This window comes from Clarias gariepinus, chromosome 12 (assembly GCF_024256425.1).
Source record: "Clarias gariepinus isolate MV-2021 ecotype Netherlands chromosome 12, CGAR_prim_01v2, whole genome shotgun sequence".
Taxonomy (NCBI): domain Eukaryota; kingdom Metazoa; phylum Chordata; class Actinopteri; order Siluriformes; family Clariidae; genus Clarias; species Clarias gariepinus.
The window spans coordinates 17,772,145-17,793,963 of NC_071111.1; the positions used below are offsets into that span (position 1 = coordinate 17,772,145).

At 37.4% G+C, this 21,819-nt stretch overlaps 3 protein-coding genes across 4 annotated transcripts; 2 read left to right on the forward strand and 1 right to left on the reverse strand.

Annotated features, from left to right (window-relative positions):
* Positions 1-195: 195 nt before the first annotated feature.
* srr (serine racemase) lies at positions 196-10,458 on the forward strand. Of its 2 annotated transcripts, XM_053508507.1 has the most exons (11): positions 196-396; positions 3,752-3,784; positions 4,736-4,810; positions 4,990-5,143; positions 5,272-5,839; positions 8,082-8,263; positions 8,419-8,600; positions 8,686-8,816; positions 8,910-9,058; positions 9,160-9,249; positions 9,987-10,458. In XM_053508507.1, exons 3-11 carry the CDS (start codon positions 4,793-4,795, stop codon positions 10,226-10,228), a joined length of 1,716 nt encoding a protein of 571 aa, XP_053364482.1. In that variant the 5' UTR covers positions 196-396; positions 3,752-3,784; positions 4,736-4,792; the 3' UTR covers positions 10,229-10,458. The 2 variants fall into 2 exon arrangements, with proteins under 2 accessions (XP_053364482.1, XP_053364483.1); XM_053508508.1 differs by lacking the exon at positions 3,752-3,784.
* A 2,984-nt stretch (positions 10,459-13,442) lies between these two features.
* On the forward strand, positions 13,443-18,051 carry LOC128534515 (golgin subfamily A member 6-like protein 22). The gene is made up of 4 exons (XM_053508963.1): positions 13,443-13,511; positions 15,071-15,236; positions 15,348-15,449; positions 16,694-18,051. The coding sequence occupies exons 1-4, from the start codon at positions 13,509-13,511 to the stop codon at positions 17,794-17,796; spliced, it is 1,374 nt and encodes a 457-aa protein (XP_053364938.1). The 5' UTR covers positions 13,443-13,508; the 3' UTR covers positions 17,797-18,051.
* A 516-nt stretch (positions 18,052-18,567) lies between these two features.
* tprkb (Tp53rk binding protein) lies at positions 18,568-21,615 on the reverse strand. Its single transcript, XM_053508772.1, has 4 exons — positions 21,422-21,615; positions 20,219-20,341; positions 19,859-20,035; positions 18,568-19,752 (listed from the first exon to the last, which is right to left on the reverse strand). The coding sequence occupies exons 1-4, from the start codon at positions 21,560-21,562 to the stop codon at positions 19,666-19,668; spliced, it is 528 nt and encodes a 175-aa protein (XP_053364747.1). The 5' UTR covers positions 21,563-21,615; the 3' UTR covers positions 18,568-19,665.
* Between the last annotated feature and the right edge of the window lie 204 nt (positions 21,616-21,819).

The following is a 21,819-nucleotide window of genomic DNA, read 5'->3' on the forward strand; positions in this document are numbered from 1 at the left end:
AGAGTTCTTCGTTTTTTTTGGTACACTACCCACCCAGTACCTTGAAATGAAATGCTATAAATATGATAACTCATGTCTATGACAACCAGTGACATCTTACTAGTTGAGTCATGTACACTTAAACCCTTTACATCCGGAACGTGTTTCAGGTAATTATTGTTTTTTCCGGTCTATTAACTTTAACGAACCTCGGTGGATAGTTTCCTAAACAAACGGTAAACTAAAACGTGTGCAAGGAATCTATATAATGTTGTAGGTTTTCCAAACGACACAAGTGTGTCGGTAATACTATAAATATCACACGCGGTTAACGGAGTCCTGGGAGGGAGTTGACTACGCGGAACGCCCACTTTTACCCACAATCCCCGGGGAGACGGACTGCTGCGCACGAGCGAGGCGAGTTACAGTTTCTGTTACTTCAACAATAATGCGTTTCACAGGAGTATTTTTATTTTGACAAGCTATAGAATAAAGTTTAAATTTGTGTTATTTGGATTTTAGAAAAGTTGAATTCGAGGCTTCCACATTAATGGGATGAATAAAGTTAACAGATAAATAGACAGATAGACAGGTAGAGACAATTTTCATATTTAAAAGAGAAAATAATAAAAAAGAAAAGCATTTTAAGTTGTGATCTTAGATTGGACCTTACTTCCAATAGAATTATTTTCTCTTGATAGATAGATAGATAGATAGTAGTCCCTCTTGGCTCTTGACGAAGGCGGTCGCATCTGCTCTCCCTCCCTTATCTCTCCCCGCTTGCTTCTCTTGTCTGTCTTGTGAATATATTCAGAGACTCTCCTCGTCTTGCTCTTGAAAATTAAAAAGGAATATGGATTTGATCAACTGGTCTCTGAATGCAATTGACACGATCTTCTCGACGAGAAGTGTGGGTTCTGGGGAACCTACTTGTCCTGCTGGGACGTTTGCTGCTGGATACACGATGGACAGTTGGGAGAAGTGGCGCATTGTGTGCCTGGCCGCACTGTCTCTGGAGGACGTTGAAGATATCTACCTATTCGGAACTCTGATAACTGGGATTCTGCTGATTGGATTAGGTGGGATACTTGGATATCGAAAAATCTTAAAAGCAGTCAGTCTCAACCCCAAGAGACTGGCTGGCTGGGAAATAGTGGTGACGAGAGCTGTCGGTAATCAGACTGTGGTTCAGGACCGCAAATTGGATAATATCTTGGAGAGACTAGCAGCTATGCAACGTGATTTGGACAGACCTGCAGACCAGTGATGGACATTAAATATCTGTGAAATTGGCAGATATTGTTCGAAACCTGGAAAATATGATTTTCTTTTTCGGCTGCCCCTTTTTTCTTCCAGCTACTGCATTCAAGGCCGTGGCTGGAGTCATAACAAACTCCCCGAAGACCAAGATAACGAGACGCTCTGGAATCTTACTCCCTCCCCCTTCAAGGACACCTGGCGCAGACTATTACGGGATGCTACAGGCTTACAAACTGATACGCACGCACTCACGCACACACATAACAGCTACAGATAGACACTCTACCTTCCCCATATCCAACGCCTTCGTGTGCTTATTCCCTTCAGTGTGGGCAGGCGGAATCGGGACCAGCGCTCTCTAGCTGCAGGGACTGGAGCTGTTTGCCTACATTGGACATTTCCTATCCCCTGTACCCTAATCGTTGCAATGTTTATGTCTTGTGTTTACATGTTTTTATGTGCTTGTTGCTGAGGTATTTTTGTACCCCTGATCGCACACTGCCCTTTTCGAAGGACAGTCTGGGAGGGGATTTTTTACCCTCGTATCCTAATGTATCTATTTCTTATCTTCTATGATGGCGCTGTTTAGGCGGCTGCCGTCGCGACTCTGTGGTCGCACAAAAACATTTCACTGCATATTGTACTCTGTATGATTGTGTATGTGAGAAATAAAATTTGAATTTGAATTTGAATTTAGATAGATAGATAGATAGATAGATAGATAGATAGATCTATTTATTTATCTGTCTATTTATCTATCTGCCTGTTAATCTATCTATCTACAGTACATATCTATCTATCTATCTATCTATCTATCTATCTATCTATCTATCTATCTCTTTAATCTGTCTGTTCTGTCTGTCCACCCAGTTGAACGGACGTGTTTGACATTTTCTGATTTACAACAGCTGTCATAAATTGTCCACATATTTGTTTGGAGGGTATATATTAAACAATACCCAGCAAAAAGTCAAAAGTGACAGCTACACATGCAACCCCAGACAACTGTAGACATGTATCAGAATGCATTTTTAGGAAATGTTCTTTGTCACATATTTTTACCAGTTAATGCCTTAATCGATAAAATCTTTACCAATTAATGCCGTCCTACCGCAACTGTTTTTGGCCAGGGACACAACGTCCTATCTACCTGTCTGTCTGCCTATCTACCTATCTATCTGTCTGTCTGTCTATCTCTCTGTCCATCCGTCTGTCTGTCCACTCACCTGTCTGTCTATCTGTCTGCCCATTTGTCTCTCTGTCTGTCAGTGTTTTTATTTTTCTCACTCACTCACTCTCTTAAATGTTCTACATTAACTATGATCTATATTTGCTCTATGTTACCCAGTGGGCTAGCACACTTAAAGGATTTAAGAGTATTCAAGTGGGGTGACTTTAATAATCAGATAAATACTACACATTAAAGGTCTATCCAGTCATATATAAGATTGAAGTCTTGTACTTAGTCATGACATGTGGGATTTGTTGGAAAAAGATTGGAAGTCTAGTTAACCTAATGAATAGAAAGATTGCTAATATGTTAAATCCTTTTTTTATTAAGAAAAAAATAAAGAATCCAATCCAACGAAAAAGCAACCAATCCAAAGATGTGATTATAGAAATTGTTTAACAGTGACCCTCATATACTTTTACCCACTTTTAAGTTTAAAGTTTGCAACCCCCCCCCCCCCCAAAAAAAAGATTTTTTTTTCTTCTTTGTCTTTCTTTTCTCCTTCCAAGTCCTTTTAGGGGCTTTAAGTGACATGCATTTTAAGAATAGGAGATATTTTGCAATACAGCAAAATTGGTTTCTGTACACATTACTTGAACTTTGGAGAGTAATCGTACAAATTAATAGTCCATCGTGCACAGTTTTGAAGTAATACAATGATAATAGGCAGGTAAGGTAGATAGGTCTAATATTTATATTTAAATGGCCAGATTAATTATTGGGTACTTTATCAATAACTTTGTTACACATTGTATACCGCAACTGTAGCCATAAAGATTAAGTATTAGTATATCATCACACCCATATGTTGGAATACACAATTTCATCCAAAGTCCTTGTATGATGAGGCTTTAGGGTTTTATTTTACCATATTCAGAGTCATGAAACTGTTCCAGCATGACTGTGTACAAAGTGATGATGATGTTTATGATAAAAAAAAGAATAACAGATTCCTGACCTGAACCCTACTGAACACCTCTGGAATTAATTCAAACGTCAAGCCCAGGCAACATCACGTAACATCAGTGTCTGACCTCACTAATGCTCTTGTGCCTGATTGAGCACAAATGCCCACTGCCCCGCGCTAAACATTAGTATAAACCCTAATCAGTAGAGTCAAGCCTGGACTGGCATGTTCCATACGTACATATGGGTGTAAAGGTTCAGTTGACCTGTAGAAGATACATAGGAGGCATCGGGGTTCCGGAGACAAAATATTTTGGAGTTCCTCCATCGATCATGAAAAAAAGGGATTCCAGAGATGATTTCTTGCTTTTTCAGCCTCAAGAGAAAGAGAAGAGAAGTTGAGCTAAGGTAAGCTGTATCATAATGTAGTTATCTACCGTAATCACTTAAATGAGTTTACGAGTGAAGTCCCTCTTGAACATGATTTGTTAAATATAAGTATGCAGTACTAAATTATAACTAATTTTTTATAAATATTGGAAATGGCTTGTAACCCTAGAAAGCAGGATTTCTGAGTTAACAATATGGATAAGGATACAGATTTTAGTGTCCCCAGTATAAAAATTAGAAGAAATCTAGATGAGGTGACCAGCCAACTTGCATTTAGAAACCATTCTGGGTAAAGGCAGGGTAAATAGATTTAAAAATAAATACTCCACCAGGGTTCAGTGAGGATATAGAAGGTGAGTAATTAGACACTTGGGGTGAGTAAAGTTTTAAAGGTCACAAATTTTACTGTTTCTATAACAAATTAAAAAACATCAGAAGTAACCCTAGATTGGTGCATATTAGTATTGAGTATTCAGGATTGTTTTACAGTTTAGAAAGAAAGAAAAATCAGGAAAGACCATTGAATTAGAAGGTGTATACAAACTTTTGACTGGTAGATCTCCGAGCTACCTCACTCCTTCTCCAAACGCCCTATTTCAGTGTCTATGTAAATGAGCTGCTGTTGAGTCATGGCCCACCAAAGAAAGTTTTTCCCTCTTTTTTTTTGTTTGTGCACGCAGTAGAAATCATTCTGAATGTCTAAACATGACCGAAACATGAGTTTTACAAGTATTTATGATTTTGTCTTCTTAAAATTGAATCAACTGAAGTATGCTATACAGTATAATTTTTCCAAGTGTATGGGAGCCAGCTGATGTGTTTGGTTTGTTTTTTTTAACTTCTACAATTCTCTATTAAGAGCAGTTTTGCTCTTCTTTAGTTAAAAGCAACTAATGGGTTTCAGTTTCAGTGACTGCTTCATGTTACATTTTACAGTAGTTTATAATTCCTGTGTTTTATATTCTCCAGCATTTGGCACCATTAAAAACACTGAGTGCAACAGCATGTGCTTAATTTGCATCTCTAATGCCGCAAACCAGTGAGGTAAGACACATATTTGTAGGTCATATCTGTATGTGTTAATCCTGCTAATCATGATCATGTTTAGCAGGAGCATGTTGAGTGATTTGATAGCTATAATTCTATTTTCTGTTAAAAGTTAAACACAATTCATTAACTAAAAGTATCTGATTTCAAAACGTTTTGCTTTTTTTAAACTGCAGCTTCATGTCACTATTTGCCCTAAAGTGAGACGACCTCAACCTATTTGTATTGGCCCTGACAAGTATAAATGCCAGTTCTGCAACAGGAAGGGGGAGTATGCTGCGCTTGTGGCTCACGTACAAACCCATGAGAAAACAGCGGTTGAATTTCAAGGTAAAATGAATAATGAGCAGACTGAATAACGACAGTCTGTCCTTACAGGTTTGCACCTGATAGCTTTAAAAATAGTGTATTTTTTTCCTACACTCATATACCATTCTGAAAATGTCACTTTCTTACAGAAAAAAAAATCTACAAATGCAACCTAGGATGCAGGAAAAACAGCCACTACCATTGCTGCTGCAAGAGGACTATAATCTCTCGGAATAACTTTACCCAACATATACACAAGTGCAGATTATCCTTAAACACGCAGGTGCCCACACTGTCTGGTTCTTCATTGGTCTCCAGCACATTACCAGCATTGCTTGGTCACTCTGCCTTACCTGTCAATACCTCAGTCTCTATATGCAGTGACAATAATGGCTCAGACCCTCAGTGCGGTAAAGACGGTGCCACAGGGACCTTCAATGTGATGTCACCCAGCCCTCTGTTTTCTGCTGCGTCTCTGACCGTCTCAATTACCCCCTCAGACAGCAAAGAGTATATTATGTCTGTCAACCCAAGTCACAGTCTGTGTGCTGCTAGCTTTAAAGAACAGACACCAAGGGCCACAAGAATCACATGTCGCTTTTGCAATTTAAGTCTGAACAAGAAAAACGTCAAATCACACATGCAAAGGCGACACATGTCGGCGAATCCGGACTTGCTGCAAATGAATGGAATAAGCCATACACACATAGCCTCTGGGTTAGTGTTTTCCATTTTTTGTGCTGTTTCAGTTTTTGTGTCATTTTGTTCTGGTACAATTTTACCCCAGTTCATTGAGTTCAGTGGGGGATGTTTTCTGGGCCCCTTAGTGCCAGTTGGGCATCGTTTAAATGCCACGAGCTACCTGAGCATTGTTTTTGACCATGTCCATCCCTTTATGACCACCATGTACCCATCCTCTGATGGCTACTTCCAGCAGGATAATGAACCATGTCACAAAGCTCGAATAATTTCAAATTGGTTTTTTGAACATGACAATGAGTTCACTGTACTAAAATGGCCCCCACAGTCACCAGATTTCAACCCAATAGAGCATCTTTGGGATGTGGTGGAACAGGAGCTTCGTGCCCTAGATGTGCATCCTACAAATCTCCATCAACTGCAAGATGCTATCCTATCAATATGGGCCAACATTTCTAAAGAATGCTTTTAGCACCTTGTTGAATCAATGCCACATAGAATTAAGGCAGTTCTGAAGGCGAAAGGGGGTCAAACACCGTATCAGTATGGTGTTCCTAATAATCCTTTGGGTGAGTGTATATGGTAAGTTAGTTTTTCTGTGATGAGCTCTGAACCCCAGAAACGCAAACAAGGCTACTCTGTTATTGAAGATAAATTTCTGTAATTGTGCGTTTGAGTGGCGCAACATTTCCTGTTATTGTTAGGATATGAGGAATTACAGTAAATCTCGGCCATGCTAAGGCCATCTGCTACAAATCTAAAAATTATGTTACATGTTTCCTTATCAATCTGAATGAGCTTATTTATGCAGAAGAGGGTGGCTAGCATGTTTTTTGATGTTGCCCAAACATCAGTTCAGATGATGCACTTGTGAGACTTTCTCGCAGGTTCTCCTTTTCTGATTCTGTCACCTCGATGACTAATGCCATTCTGTGTGATGTGCTCAGTTTGGATCAACAGCTCAGGGAATAGTGTTGTTGGTCATTAATTCTCGCATATAAGAATGGAAGGCACCATGTTATTTATGGACTTCTACGGTGCACGGTTTCTCTACCCTTTGTTTCTCTACCTCTACGTTGAGGTGTGCCCTCAAACAATCCTGCCTTGGAGGTCTTTAAAAACTACTTTTGACCTATTAATCATTTTTTTTGGTTGTTGCTTCCCTGGAGTGTTAAGTGCCTAGTTTTACACAGCCAATCCCTGTTATTCCATTGCTTTAAAGGCGAAAAGAATGCCAACGATGGGTTTGTTGCACACCTCATTACAGATTTCTAAATCATGTATAAATTGCATAAAGAAGTGGTGGCGTTTTAGCAGCTTCTCTATCTACAGTACTGTGCAAAGTCTGGGGCAAAATGTTAGAAAATCTGTAAAGGAAGGATGCTCTAAAAATAACGAAATGAGAATAAAATCATTGCACAGTGCACAGCGAGACACTAAGCCATATAGTTTTTCACCAAGGGAATGCCTAGTGAGTTGTTTTAGACTTTTCTGGGAACCCTTTGGTCTCTGAAGCCTTGATGATTTTTTTTACATGAAATATTATTCATCTGTAATGTTAATATAAAACTTTTAATTAAGTCTCTTTTTACTATTCCATTCTTTTTTATTGACTGGCATACAATTTATATTGAAAGTATAGGGTGCATAATGCCTTTGCGCAGTACTGTGAGTGTATGCATGCACCTAAATGGTATGTTATATGTATACTGTATATGTTATGAGATACAAAATGCTAAATTGTGAATATATTGTATGAAATGAATACACAAATGATTAAAGGATTTTAAAGATTACTATGCAAATATATTTTTCTTTGACCATTTTTCTTATATTTTAACATTTTTAAAGGATAATAATGATTAGGTTTACTAAGCAATAAAAAAATAAGAATAAAGCCAAGAAATAAAATAATTTTTGGATTTGTTGGTGTATTGTGAGCATTGCAAAGGATACATTTGGATTGGGATGCCACAGGGTGTGATATTAATCATTTTCCACAATTTTAAACATGCACAATTTTTCGGACACCAACATTTTGGAAACTTTTACTATATCATCAAAATAGAAAGGAGAAAATGGGGCAAATTTCATTTGGACCAAATTGCTTCTTTTAAAATAGCCATAAAACTAGCATCACTGCAACAGTTGGTGTCAAGTATGCACTTGTAATACAAACTAAGATATAGGTTTATTCAGACTTTGAGTAATTAATATAATGAGCAAATATGCCGTCTAACTGATTTTTATTCCCCCTTAGCAACATGGAAGATCTGATAGCAGAAGGAATTACACTTAAGATGCTCAGTGATGTTCGGGAGACAGTCATGAGCAGCCCTTTGGGAGTGATCAAAACACCCATGATCCTTTGTTGCCAGACCACACTGCAACTCAAGGTGCCCTGCAATGTCTATTTAAAGTTGGAGAACATGCAAAGGACAGGTTAGTTTGTGCTTTTCAATATTAATGCACAAGTAACAAGATGACTGTGGTTTAAACCTAGGGCTGACATAAGTGTGTCCAAAAGTATTAGAAAAATTATTTAACCTGACCTATGATTATTTTAATTCAGCTTAAGTTAAAAATGTATTTATCAGGGTCATATAAGATTAGAGGCGTCGCAAATCAATTTTCCCAAAGATCCAGTGGGGGCAATTTCGTCACAATCTCTGCTGGGAATTATGGGAAGTCCTTTGCATATGCCTCTAAACACTACGGAACTAAAGGCAAAGTGGTGATGCCTGAAACGGCTCCAATCTCCAGGTCTCTGCTAATAAAAGTAAGACCGCACTGAAAATACAAATGTAATGCTTCAAATTGTAAGAATTCAAATCAATATTACTTTTTTTTTTTTTTTGTTACAGAGTTTTGGCCTCGAGGTCGAACGAGTCCCAACTCTGTGTCAAATGGACGTTGTGAATCGATGTGTTCAAGAGGAAAAAACTACTTTTCTTCATCCCTACAATGATCTGGATGTCATAGCAGGACATGCCAGGTACATAACAGTCATTTTAACATACTTTATTAAAGTGGTTAAGTACAGTTAGTAGTACTTCTCATCTCTCTGCTGATCTGTATGCTGGTATAGTCTGGGCTTAGAGATCCTGGAGGTGCTTCCTAATCCTGATGTTGTAGTAGTGAGCTGCGGTGGGGGGGCTTTACTGGCTGGAGTAGCAGCAGCCATTAAACTTTCTGGTTGTGACGAAACAAGAATGTATGGAGTGGAACCAGAAGGAGGTAAGGAGGCGAATAATGTGTATAGATAAGTTGATTTGGGAGCATTATTGTGTTATAAGTTTATTTTCCTTATTTTCTCATTTGGTCTTCAAAATGAACAGCATGCACCATGTACAAAAGCTTCATTGAGAAAAGGCCTGTTGCCATGGACAGCAGAAGCATTGCCTCTGGTCTTGCTCCACCATCTGCAGGTATCATTTAATTCACAAGAAATATTAATAATGAGTTTGCCACATTAAACATTTCTTTAATAGTAATGTCAGTTTTACATAAAAGTTTCTTTTTCCCAACCTGCAAATGTATACAGGGGGTGTTCAAGTCTAACCAGGACTTTTGATTGTGCAAAATAACCGAACTAAGTTCTGAGAGTAAATCTCCCTTCATTTCTCCATATAATTTGTCTATCCCAGCCTTTCACTAGTGCTTCAATTTCATAAAGGTACAAGTTTTTTTTTTATATGCTGGAGCCATAACCGGACTGTCTGCTGACATCTGAAATGTTGGCCTCTCAGGAACGCCTTTAAAAACTCAAACATGTGGAAATGGCATGGACTGTATGAGGGAAGTGACAAAAACCCCAGCAGAATGTCTATGGTGATCAAACCAGGCATTGTCTTTTCTAAAAGTTTTCCACTTGTTGAATGTTCACGGTAATGACTGCAGTGGGCTCTGGACCACCACAGCCCGGATCATCATTCAAGAACGTACAGCCTCTTTTAAAACGTTGGCACCATTCAGATGTTTTATTGCAGCTAAGAGTGTCATTATTATAAAGTATATAATCTAATTTGACACCTTTCCTCACAACAAATATCATCCCAAGTCCTGTTTTAAATTGCACACACATACACACATATATAAACAGTGATAGAAATATATTTTATTACCTTTCCTACATGGCGCGTGTTCTCTATGTTCCATGTCCTAGGTGCCCTGCCGTATGCATTGTGTCAAAAGTACGTGGAGGAGATAGTGTTGGTGACTGATGATGAGATCAAGTCTGCCGTTTCCACTCTCTACGAAGCTGGTCTAGTTGTAGAACCGTCAGGATCAGCTGCATTTGCTGCCCTTGTTAACAACAGGATACCAGACATTGACAGCAGGAACGTTGTTGTAATCCTGAGTGGGGGGAACATCAGCAAAGATGAGCTTACCAGCTACCCAGACTGATTTACACAATAGCTCTGCCCAAGATTGTATGGCCTTGTTTTTTTTTTTTTTTTTTAAGGAGTTTTGAGGAGTGCATAAAGACTTACATGACAGAGCTAAATTACAATTATTGTTGATTTTTTATAAATGGAAAACACTAAAATCAAGTAAGTTGTTGGCATAATAAACAAACTGTTTTCAATTGCTGAATTTCTGATTTTTTTCCTACTAATTCTGATCATTATCCACCTTCTTTATGTCTGTAGTCATTTCTTAACCTATGGTTTCTAAAAATAATGTTTATGTTCTCCTTTATTTTTTCCATCTTTTAATTCAGTTCAATTAAATGAAATTGTATTCATATAGCACTTTTAATAATAGACATTTTGCAAAGCAGCTTTACAAAAATAGAAAATTTGGATATAAATTGGAAAAAAAGTATAACTTATAACCATCCGTTTGTCTCTGATAAACAAAGCGGAGGTTGAAGTGGCAAGGAAAATTCCCTAAGATGGCAATAAGAGGAAAACCTTGAGAGGAACCAGACTCGACAGGAAATCCATCCTCATTTAGGTGATATCAGACTGTATGACTGCAAATAAATATTTGCTATATCTGTGCTATAAGATTCAAAGTTTAATAATACAAGAAAGGTGTTTGAATTGATATACGGTCTACTTTCACTGATGGAGGCTTAGGTACAAACTATTTGCAGGAGTTTCAGATTCAAACCTATTGAGCGACTGCAGTAACAAGCCATCAGCTGAGTCCAAGATGATGTTCATAGTCATTGAGTAGAACCATCCTCAATCACCACATGCATCCTAAGCAGATCACACAGGGGCCATCCTTAGCAGCAGCGAGACGCTTCGCCTTCGAGGGCGCAAGTGGTCTGATTATTGGTAACTCGGGATCTTGATCTTACCCCATCTTGTACTTTCTAAATATTTTATGAATTCTGACGCACATTTCAGTTGTAACGATAACTTCATTTTATGATTATATAAAGAATCAATATATAATAAATATTATATAAAGCATTGTGCTGTTCATCTGTATATTTTATAATGGTTGATTTTACACATAAAAATCAAATACATTATTTACATTATTATATTTTTTTACACATAATACAGCTTTACCACAAGTACCATAAGTCACTGCTTTACTGAGACATAGATAATTTAAGATTCAATTCAATTAAATTCTATTTATATAGCGATTTTAACAGTTGACATTGTTGCAAAGCAGCTTTACACAATCAAAAGAATTATTTAAAGTAAAGTTTGTATAAAGTGTGAATGTGTATGAATCGAAATGACAGGGAACCCATTCTCATTTGAGTGATAACAGATAAAAGGGATTGAACTGCAGTCATTACTGTGTGTTAGGGGGCTGGAAATGCAGTATAACAGGATATGTGTTAAAGTTAATATGGAGTCCAGTTCGTTATTGGAGGCTCAGGTAGACAGTAGAAAACTTTAGTCCTGAACTATCGAGCAATTGCAGTCAAAAGTCCTTAGAGAAGCGCTGTCAGCATCAGCCGAGACCAGGCCCATCTTCATGGAAAAGTGAAACCGTCACTACAGACACGGGTCATTCATGCGACGAGATCCCCAACCAGAAGCGGGGCACAATTACGAGTCAGACATGTCCAGATATCCTCTTGTTAAAAAAAAAGAAAAAAAAATTCACTTGCAAACAAAGCCAAGAGTTGCTGTGGTAGTGTTTTTGCCATAAACTTTGTCATTCTTTCATGGGTTTTTATATTTTTTCAGAGGTTTTGGGTTTCAAAGAATGTTCTTGGTTGAAAACAGACTTGTGTCTCATTCAGGGTCTGTTGAATAACAGCCTAGTGTATTTTGTTTGTTGAGTAATCTATATAGCTTTAAAAATGTGAATGTATGAATGTACAAGCTCTGTTTGCATGGAACACACCTATCACTGACATCAGCGGAAACTTATTCAATTATCGTGAGTAACTGTTTTTGGGAGACGAGACTGCAGAACCCAGAGGGAATCCTCTTAATTGAAAGAGCATGCAGAGAAACCCAGTCATACTCACTCAGTCAATGACTTGAGCTTAGGATCCAACCTGGAACTCTGATGCAAATTACTGGGACTATATCTGTGCTACCCCAAACAGTTTTATCATCCAAGCATGCCTGAACATGACTTGAACACCCTATATTATTTTCTGATTTTATAGCAAATGTACTGTATAAGAGCTGTTTGCACATGTAAGATATAATTGTAAAACTGTATACAAGGTGGTATCAAAAGGTTTTAGGACTAGGTTTGTGACACCAACAGATGACAGCACAAGACTGCACGCACAGTCACAGTGAGTGTAGGCCTTCATAAGTCAGTGTGCCAAAAGACATCATCCTGTGCACACTGGGAGCTGTGTTTCAACTGCTGCTATTCTTATCATGTGCATTACCACATCTGCCATTTCATCATGGACAGCAGGCAAACGACAAACTGGACAAAAATAAAAAATGGCAGGCGAGAAACCTACCACTGAGCATAATTCTTAAAAGTATGTAACAAAGGGACGTATGGGTTCAATGCAGAACAGGTCTATTAGTTTCCAAACATGGGACAATCCTGTACTGTACGTATATATTAGCCACAATTAATCAGTAGAGCTTTTTCACTGATGAGATTAGCTAGTTAGCTTCCTTCACTGTACAGTATGTACAAACAAACAAGTACTTATAGATAATACCTTCTGTGAATTTTATATATATATATATATACACACAGAAATTTATAAAATAGATCTTTTGTAACGCTAGCAAAATCTTGTTAGCATTAACGTACGCCTGCGCAATGAGATAAGCTTCAATCATATAGGAGGAAAGCGCAGGTTTACACTAGGACGCAGAGCGACACCCAGCGTTCAAACTAAAAACTACAATTTTAAACGTTGTTTACAGCGAGGCAGTTTGCTTTAATTACTGTGTGAAAAAAAACAAATGAACAAACTGCTGGCTACAGGAATTAGTCTGTTCTGATGAATCAGGTCCAATTCCTGTGAGAAGTTTTGCAATGATGGAAAAGTTTTTAGTTAATTATAAGTACAAGTTGAGTCACTGAATCAGGTGACCGGTGTGTGTACTGTACTGTACAGCTAATCTAACAGGAACGACTGTGACGTAGCAAAAAATAAATAAAAAATTAATCCAACAGCGCCGCTATTTAGTTAATGAGAAGCAAAAATAGTTTGTGGAAAAAAAAGTTTTTTGAATCTTATTTTAAATGTATTCCTGTCAGTATTTTAAAAAGAGTAAAATAAATGGTAAGTTTATTTATTTATTTATTTATTTATTTAAATCAGATATGAAGTCTACCTTTGATTATTTAAGATACATAAGGCATCTACATGCAATCAGGCAGCAACTTGGAGAGGTAGCCTTCGTTTTGATGCCAGGTTCTTACAGGACCAGGTTCACTGACGGACCGGGTTCAGGGTGGCTCTTGGGCTTAAACCTGGGATCTACTGATCAGCAATCGAACAACTCCCCCTACACCTGTTCCTTTACAAATAGTGAAATACTAATGTATTATAGTCTGGGTTTGATTCCAGCCTTAGGGTCTGTCTCTGTGTGTGTGGAGTGTGTATGCTCTCCTCGTCCTCTGTGGGTTCCTCCAGATACTCAGAAATTGCCGTAGTGTGTGAATGATTGTGATGGTGTGTGTTTGAGCCCTGCGATATAATGGCACACCGTCCGGTGCCCTCAGTCTCTTGGGATAGGCTCCAGGCCCCATGACACTGTATACAGGATGAAGCGGTATAGACAGTCAGTAATGTATTATATACATAATAAAGGAAAAGGAAATCAGGGTTGTAATAATAATTGTGTGGTTATCACAGATGTCAATAGTAATAATAAAAAAAACTCCACAGATTACAATATGTTGTAATTTTTGCCCCTAAGTCTTAAAAACAAATAATCTATTTAGAAACCGGGTAGTCTTTTGGGCTAATGAGAACAAGAATTCAAAAGTCACTGAAACAACGAGGAATACAATTTTATACCAGATTAATATTTAATCGAATATTGAATCATCTTTTCAGCATTTTTAGCTGGGATAAAGTTCATAATATAATTGATAACGATCCCAAGCCCATTAGCAAATTCAACATTTGTGTGGCTTAAGAAGTCAACAACCGAGGTTTAAAACAGTGTGTTAAAAAAGAGCAGGGCAAAATTTCTTCAAACAATTTGAGACACAGAAAAACTCAGACAGTAAAAAAAAAAAAAAAAGGTTTACTGTACTTAAACTTTGAGATGAAATTTCTCATGAATGACGGCACAAAAAACAATTGACATTTACAAAATACTTCAAGCCCAGTATAGTGATAAGAATGCTCGGAGGCCACTGCAAAATCATTCCCATAAACATAAGTGAGTGACACACCTGATTCTTGAAAATCGACAGATAGTTTGTTACATCCCTCATACAAGTACTGACCTCTCTGCAAGCCATTCCCACATGTTTGAGCCATTAAAAGAGTTTCTAGAAGGCCAGCAATTCAGAAGTGAAGCAGACAGTCTGATCATTGATCTTTCTACCTTGATGGTATCGAAGCACTGAGATAAGTACCTCAATGTCAAAAGTCCTGAATTGAACATCACTCATACACATTACTCAATTATAGAAAGTACTTCTTCCCCCTACCATGTTTCTGAATGTTAGCTACCAATAATGACTACAGTACATATTGAACTTTGTAGTATTTTGCATATTAAAAACATTTAAAGGAGGGTGTTCTGATTAAATTCCTAATTCTTAAACGTCAATTTTTAATAATGGTGCATAAGATTCGACTAATCCATGTGTATTTCCTTTTAGGATGACTTAAATCTTGGCTTAAGATACTTGGAACAAAGGATTTGGCTCGAGAAGCGCATGGCGAGGATGGAGAAGGTTCTGAGCCACCAGATTGACTACAGGCTCTCCTGCTTAAAATCTGAGTGGAGGTTAGAGGAGGAAATAAGGAGGCTGAATCCACTTTATGGTAAGGAACTTTACAGTGGTAAAAGTGGTAAAAGCATTCTGGATTGAAGACAAACAGAAAAAATAATGTACAAATTGTAATAATTTTCTATACTCAATCTTCCCTTTTAAGGAGAAAGAATAAAAAAGACAGAGAGTAGAGAGAATGATCACGTTACAGATGAGGATAAAACACATAAAGGGTTAAGAAAATGGAAGGAGAATCAAGATAAAGGTGAGATTGCTTACTAAAAGCGAAGGAAAAGATATTGATCAATGTAAATGCAATATTTTATTAGTTAAAATTCTAAAGTAAAATCGCTATATTGGCAAATATCAATAATTCACTGAGAGATGCATGTTTCCTGAAGACACTTGAGTTTGAGATGAAAAGGTAAAGATAAATATAAGACAGTAATCCATAACTTGATGTTTTAAATGACTTAGAACATGGCACTTTATCCTAATTTATTTTAATCCTAATTTTATTTTTATTTATCCTAAATTGCCCTGCCATGGATTAGGTATACCCTGCCTTGTGCCCCAAGTCTCCCCGCCATGAACCTGTACATAAGGATAAACAGTGAATGAATGAATAAAATGTACTTTATAGTCACTAACTTTATATATATTTATATATTTTTCTACTAGTCAAATATTGCATTACAAATACAAATGTAGTCTTAAGGTATATTAATTAATATGTAAATAAATTAATGAGTGTTACTACTGCTAATATCTTTTAAGATCATGTCACTCATTCTCTTAACCACTTATTATGTACAGAGTCATGGGAAGCCCAAAGCCTACCCCAGCATACTCGGGGCAAACAAGGCAGGATACTGTACACTCTGGACAGGGTGCCAACTGTAGGGCAGACAAGCACATACGAGCACGCACACATTACAATTAGACATAAACCCACCATGCATGTGGAGAACATCTCCACACACATACCCAAGGTGGGACTCAAACCCACGACATGTAAGGCCACAGAGCTAGCCACTATGCTATTCTTTCAGGTTCATAACTTTCAAAAATGAACTATAAAATTAGGATAAACATTACAACTTTATTAAGTTTTATTAAGTTAATTTTGGCCTTTTGTTTAAAATTATATAAATCTAAAACTTAATGTAAAATACATTCCATAGACCCAATCTGATAATAATCCACCTAAATATTAGGCAAATTCTGCAATGTGTACAATAAAATTTCTGGCTGTTTAATTGAGCCAGAGAGCATCCACAGTAATGCCAGAATTTTCCATTATTCTGTCAGTTTATTAAGATTTGAGAGATAGGACAAAAAATATAAAACTGTTCATATCTTCTTTCATTAATTACATTAAGGTCTTCTTTTGGCAATCTCTCCTTTTCTCATAGGATGGTTACGCCCATGTTTTTATTAATCATAATTGTGAAGCTGATAGATGTACAAACAGAATTCAGATTAATGTAATTTAATGCTGTGCTACAGAACTGAAACAGATTTCAGAGATGATTCAGAGAGAGAGAAAGATGCATGAAGAGGAGAAGAAGAAGCTAATGAGCGCTCTAGAGCTGAGAATGCAGGACATCAGGAATGAGGAGAAGCATATTGAAAAGCAGAAAGAGGAGTGCCTGGAGATGTTGGAGAAGATAAAAATACACGAAAGAGAAAGACACCAAATGGGGACAGAAAAAAGGGAGGTAAAAAGAGAAAGGGAGAGACTTGAAGGTCTGCTAGTTCATGAAAGATACCTTAAACATCAGGAACAAGAACTCGCTAAGCAAAGGGAAATGATTGCTTCCGAGAAGGAGGAACTTGAAGAGATGGAGTTCGGGAAAGAGCAGATAATAGAGAGGTTGAAAAATATCGAAACAATGGAGAGAAAACTCATGAAGGAGAAACAAAAAGTAGCAAAGCACTGCGAGTTGGTCGCTTTTGAGAAGCAGAAGCTCTCTGAGAGAGAGCAGGAAATAAAGCTCTTGGAGGAGCTTCAGGAAACATGGAGGAAAGAGGAAGCCAAAAAGATTAACAAGCTAAAGAAAGAGGAAGAGAAACTATTGGAGGGACAGTCAACACTTGAGAATGAGTGGAGAGAATTTAATAAAATAACACTGAAGAAATATGAAGAATGGAAGGCCATCAAAGAGGAAAGATGGGACCTCGACAGAGCGTTGCATGCTTTTGAAGAAGAGAAGAAAAAGATGCAGAATTTTTTAAAAAAGAAGGAGCAAAAGATTGCGAAAAAAGAGAAACTTTTGGCACTGAAAAGGCAGAAGATAGAGGATCAGAGAGCCCACGATAGCTGTAAAAAGAAGGGGGCACCAAGAGCAAGTGAGAACGACAAGAATGAGTGGGAGATAATGGAGAAGACAATTAGAGAGAAAAAGAGAAAAAAGGATGAGAAAAGGCAGTTGAGGGAGAGGATTGAGGAGCAAAGGAAGCAGAAAGAGGCAGAGATAAAACAAAGAAAAGTGAATGAGAAAAGACAGAAAGTGGAAAATATTGAGAGAGATAAAAAACAAGAATATGCAGATGAAGTATTCACAACTGAGTGCACAAAACAAAAAAAACATGTCCGGTTTCTTGAGTAAAAAGGTGAAACAGCCTGATCTTTGGGGTGAATTCTCCTGCCATGTGTTCAGTGGTGCTGGGAGACAGGGGAAGAAAATCTGAATGAAATCCCATGCAAACAAGGAGAGAGCATGCATATCTCCACAGGATTGAACTGTAAACCTGGGAACTGTGAAGTGGCAGTGCCACCCTCTGAACCATCCTGCATACTACATTTTATCTGAAATGTCTATAGAAAAAAAGCTAGTGTACTAAAAATGCCATTTCACAGAAACTTTCTGAGATCAATCTTTTGGAAAGACATTAAATATGTCTATCTATTTTAACTACTGTTGAGTGATTAAAAATTCTTAATGTCATTTAAAAAAATCAACATGGACCTCAGGTTCACTGTGTTTATTAGCATGACTTCTTAAATAATATTCTCTAGGTGTGTAATTGGTGCTTGCCTTTAAAAAAAAGCTCCAAGATGAAGATGTTGTACTGTCAACAGAAACCAGAACTGGAGGATTTCTTGGATGAAAGAATTCAGATGCAATGCAAAATTAGCACGTCTGACCTTTCTGTCTGACGAGCGACAGGAGCAACCATTACACAGCTGGAGATCTACAATTTCTTGTCTCATTAAAATAAATGAGCTGCTGTAGGAAAGGATGTTTAACCAGGTCTGTATAATGTATTATTAATGTGTAGGCATGGGAGAAAAGAGTAAAGTTCACAAGCTCTAAGGTACTCCATCTTTTTATTTATTTATTTAATTTATGATTATAAAATCATAATTTAGACTGATAGTGTACTCTTCACCAAAAAACTGTCAGACCAAAAAAAAATCAGAACACTCTAATATTCTTTTGATCACATTCAGCCTTGATTATGACACGCACTGTGGAAGACAGTTCATGTGTGAAAATGATTCCTCATGCTCCCAGAGACACTCTTTCTAAAATTTGAGTCCTAAAATATGCCTCTGCCATTAGGGAGGATAAAACTTGTAGATGTTATAACCTGGTCAATCAGTACATACATTTTATTGACACAAAGAAATTATGCTTATACCTCACTTCAGAAAAGAATGATGAAAAATAAAAACCACAGGTTTCCTGGGAAAACACTATAAAATGTAATGAACAGGGTTGAGTATCTTCACCACAGACCATCATAGGTAATGTCGCCTGGAACTACGGTTCCTTTTCTCTCCCACATGAAACAGACTATGTTTGCATGGATAATATTTTTTTTCAATCCCACTAAGAAGAGTCTAATTAAAGATTGCGACTTAGCCGAACTCGTGTAATGTATGTTTACATGCTCAAAGCATTTAATCAGAACATAACTGTCTACAATGGAGCATTTACTCTGCTAGAAATATAACAGTATTTTCCTCCAACTTTGAGGTTAGGTTAAGCTGGTCATCTTTTCTGATAAATCCCACCTTCTGGGTTATGATTGGTTAGAAGAATTATTTGTCAGAAGCCCTTATCCTGAGCGACTTACATTTTTTATCTCATTTTACATCTGAGCAGTTGAGGGTTAAGGGCCTTGCTCTAGGGCCTCACAGCGCGAATTTGGTGGTCATGGGTTTTGAACTTGGGACCTTCCGAACGGTAGTCTAACACCGTAACCACCCGTTATTCCAATTATTAAGGGTGTATTAGGACTCATCTGTCTTAGGGCTCATTTATTTTTTATTCATTCTTGTGTAAACAACATACTATGATGACTTGTTTTTGATGACTTTGTAGGGCATTTGTCACAACGCTCTCAAAACAAAAATGCTGACAGCTCTTAAACCAAATTAGTTTTTTTGTTTTTTTATTGTAAAAAAATCTATACTGTAGCTTTAACAGAAATAAATAAAGAACTTGTATTTTTGACATGAGACAAATACACTATACAACATCCTTAGCAGCCATTCTGCAGATAACAGCATCCAAAACACTTCCACACTTTTCTTCTTGGGGTGCAACTTTATAAAGCTGGAATGACAAAAGCAAAGACAGGATATTATTCTCAGAAGCATAAAACTCGTGCAAGGTACAGACCTGAGATTATAACAAAGAGTGTCTCTAAAACGAATCAAACCTTTTTAATCTTGGCCAGATCACTGAGGGTGGAGATTTGATCAGCTGGGATCTGCTGGCCGTCCACCTTAGACAGGATATCATCCTTATTGTATGCTTCTTCTGTGTTATGAACCAGGACAATAAGAACTGCGTTGTCATTGTCTGAGATCCCAAACCTTTTAAAAGCCTCAGAGATCTGTGTAGACATTAGGAGACATTACTTATAACTCAGAAGAGATATTTTGATGGTTATGGTTCTGTGCTTCTATGTTCTGTGCAATTTGTTAGATAAATGTAAACACTCCAAATTTATTGCTAACACATATCTAAACCATATGTAAGATAAACTCTATGCATGTAGTAGTAAGGTACCACTTACGTTGTTTGTTGGTGAAAGGTTGAAGATGATTTCAGAGTATAAGCTTCTTGTTTTCATTTTTCCAATCTTCTGCACATGAACTGCTTTATTTGCTGCTAGTAGAGCTTGGAAGGGATCCAAAACCTTCACAAAGACAAAGCAAGTCAAATCATACATACAGGCATTTATAAAAGAGATGTACAAGTCAAACCGTTACATGATGAAAGTTTTAGGGGAAGAAGAAGTAAAAGTGACTGACAGGCAGTCCAATCATATCCCCGCGAAAGAAAAAGTTCTACCTTGATGGTATCCAAGCACTAGTAAAATGTTCTACAAGTGCATTAGCTGATGTAGCAGGTGATATTAGAGAGAAATAAAAAAAAAGGTTTCACACTCATAACTGAGTTCTGTTATTCTGCACAATCACAAATCCTTATATGTGACCTCTGATAGATTTACACTCAATTTAACCCGTGTGGGTTCACAAAGTTAAAATTGAGGCAATGGATAAGGCTCGAGCCACAGCATATACTAGCTATTGCTGATGGGAGTGCTGGATTCGGGTAAACTAATCCTGACTTCCACGTCCAGTGCCTTAACCAACTGGGATATGAGAAATGAGAAAATAATAATGTCCACTCTATGTACAGTATATATATGACAAAGACTTTTATGTTTAACCCATACCTTGTTTTGCCATCTTCACCTTCATGACTTTATTTATTTGGGTTCAAGTCCCAGGACTGCCATGTTGCCACTGTTAACTCTATCTGCTCCAGGGTCACTGTATCTTTATAATAATTAGTCAATTATTTGTTGCATGTAACTTACAGCAGAGTGAAATATTTTCTTCACATATTCCAATAGGAAGCGGGGGTCAACCAGGATATTGGCTTGAACCCACAACCTTCTGATCAGTAACCCAGTAACCCACAGCCTTAACTAATTGAGCCACCACTGGACTAATCTAGGCTGACATTGTGCTTTGATCCCAGTTTCTTCACTGGTACATGTTGAATGTGCTGTAAGGTACATGTAACAAATATGTAACATGTAACAGCTCTGGTCATTCATAGGTTCATCTTGGCTTTTTCTTTTACAATAATTACACAAATATTTTCTAATAAATATTTAAAGAGCCCTAAAGACTAAGTCAGGTGTCCTTTGAGGAGCACGAGACCCTACACCTCTATATTGTACACTGAGCTGTGTCTAAACACTCACCATGGATGGGTTTATCAACGCGCCGGCTATTTTCCCCTCCACTGCCATCTTTCTTAATTCTGGACAGTTTTTAACATCTCTGAAAAGCAGCTGAGTCACTGCAAACTCCGGAAATAGCTCCAAACTACTGGTTAGATCCATCCCGAAGAACCTGAAACTTTACAAACTGACTACACTGCAAGGCGGAGTGATAATATTGTAACACCATGAGCCGTATTACATGTTCCGAATGCGTAACTTTACACGACTCTGTTGAATATAATATAATTCAATTCGAATTTTTAGTTAAAAAAAAGAATTAACCTTTTAATCGAGTATGTAATATACTTGTCGATTGATTGTAGATTAATTTAACAGAAAAAACATTATCATGCGGAACGTCTGAGTTGAAGCTATAA

What these genes read in the sequence shown, in the direction of transcription:
- srr (XM_053508507.1), top strand. An exon ending in AACAGCGGTTGAATTTCAAG is followed by an intron (nt 5,144 to 5,271) that starts GTAAAATGAATA and finishes ACTTTCTTACAG; the next exon opens with AAAAAAAAATCTACAAATGC. An exon ending in CATACACACATAGCCTCTGG is followed by an intron (nt 5,840 to 8,081) that starts GTTAGTGTTTTC and finishes ATTCCCCCTTAG; the next exon opens with CAACATGGAAGATCTGATAG.
- LOC128534515 (XM_053508963.1), top strand. An exon ending in GAGGCTGAATCCACTTTATG is followed by an intron (nt 15,237 to 15,347) that starts GTAAGGAACTTT and finishes TTCCCTTTTAAG; the next exon opens with GAGAAAGAATAAAAAAGACA. An exon ending in GAAGGAGAATCAAGATAAAG is followed by an intron (nt 15,450 to 16,693) that starts GTGAGATTGCTT and finishes GCTGTGCTACAG; the next exon opens with AACTGAAACAGATTTCAGAG.
- tprkb (XM_053508772.1), bottom strand. Translation starts at nt 21,562, where the DNA reads ATGGATCTAACCAGTAGTTTGGAGCTATTTCCGGAGTTTGCAGTGACT. An exon ending in CGTTGATAAACCCATCCATG is followed by an intron (nt 20,342 to 21,421) that starts GTGAGTGTTTAG and finishes GTCTTTGTGAAG; the next exon opens with GTTTTGGATCCCTTCCAAGC. An exon ending in ATCTGGCCAAGATTAAAAAG is followed by an intron (nt 19,753 to 19,858) that starts GTTTGATTCGTT and finishes TTGTCATTCCAG; the next exon opens with CTTTATAAAGTTGCACCCCA.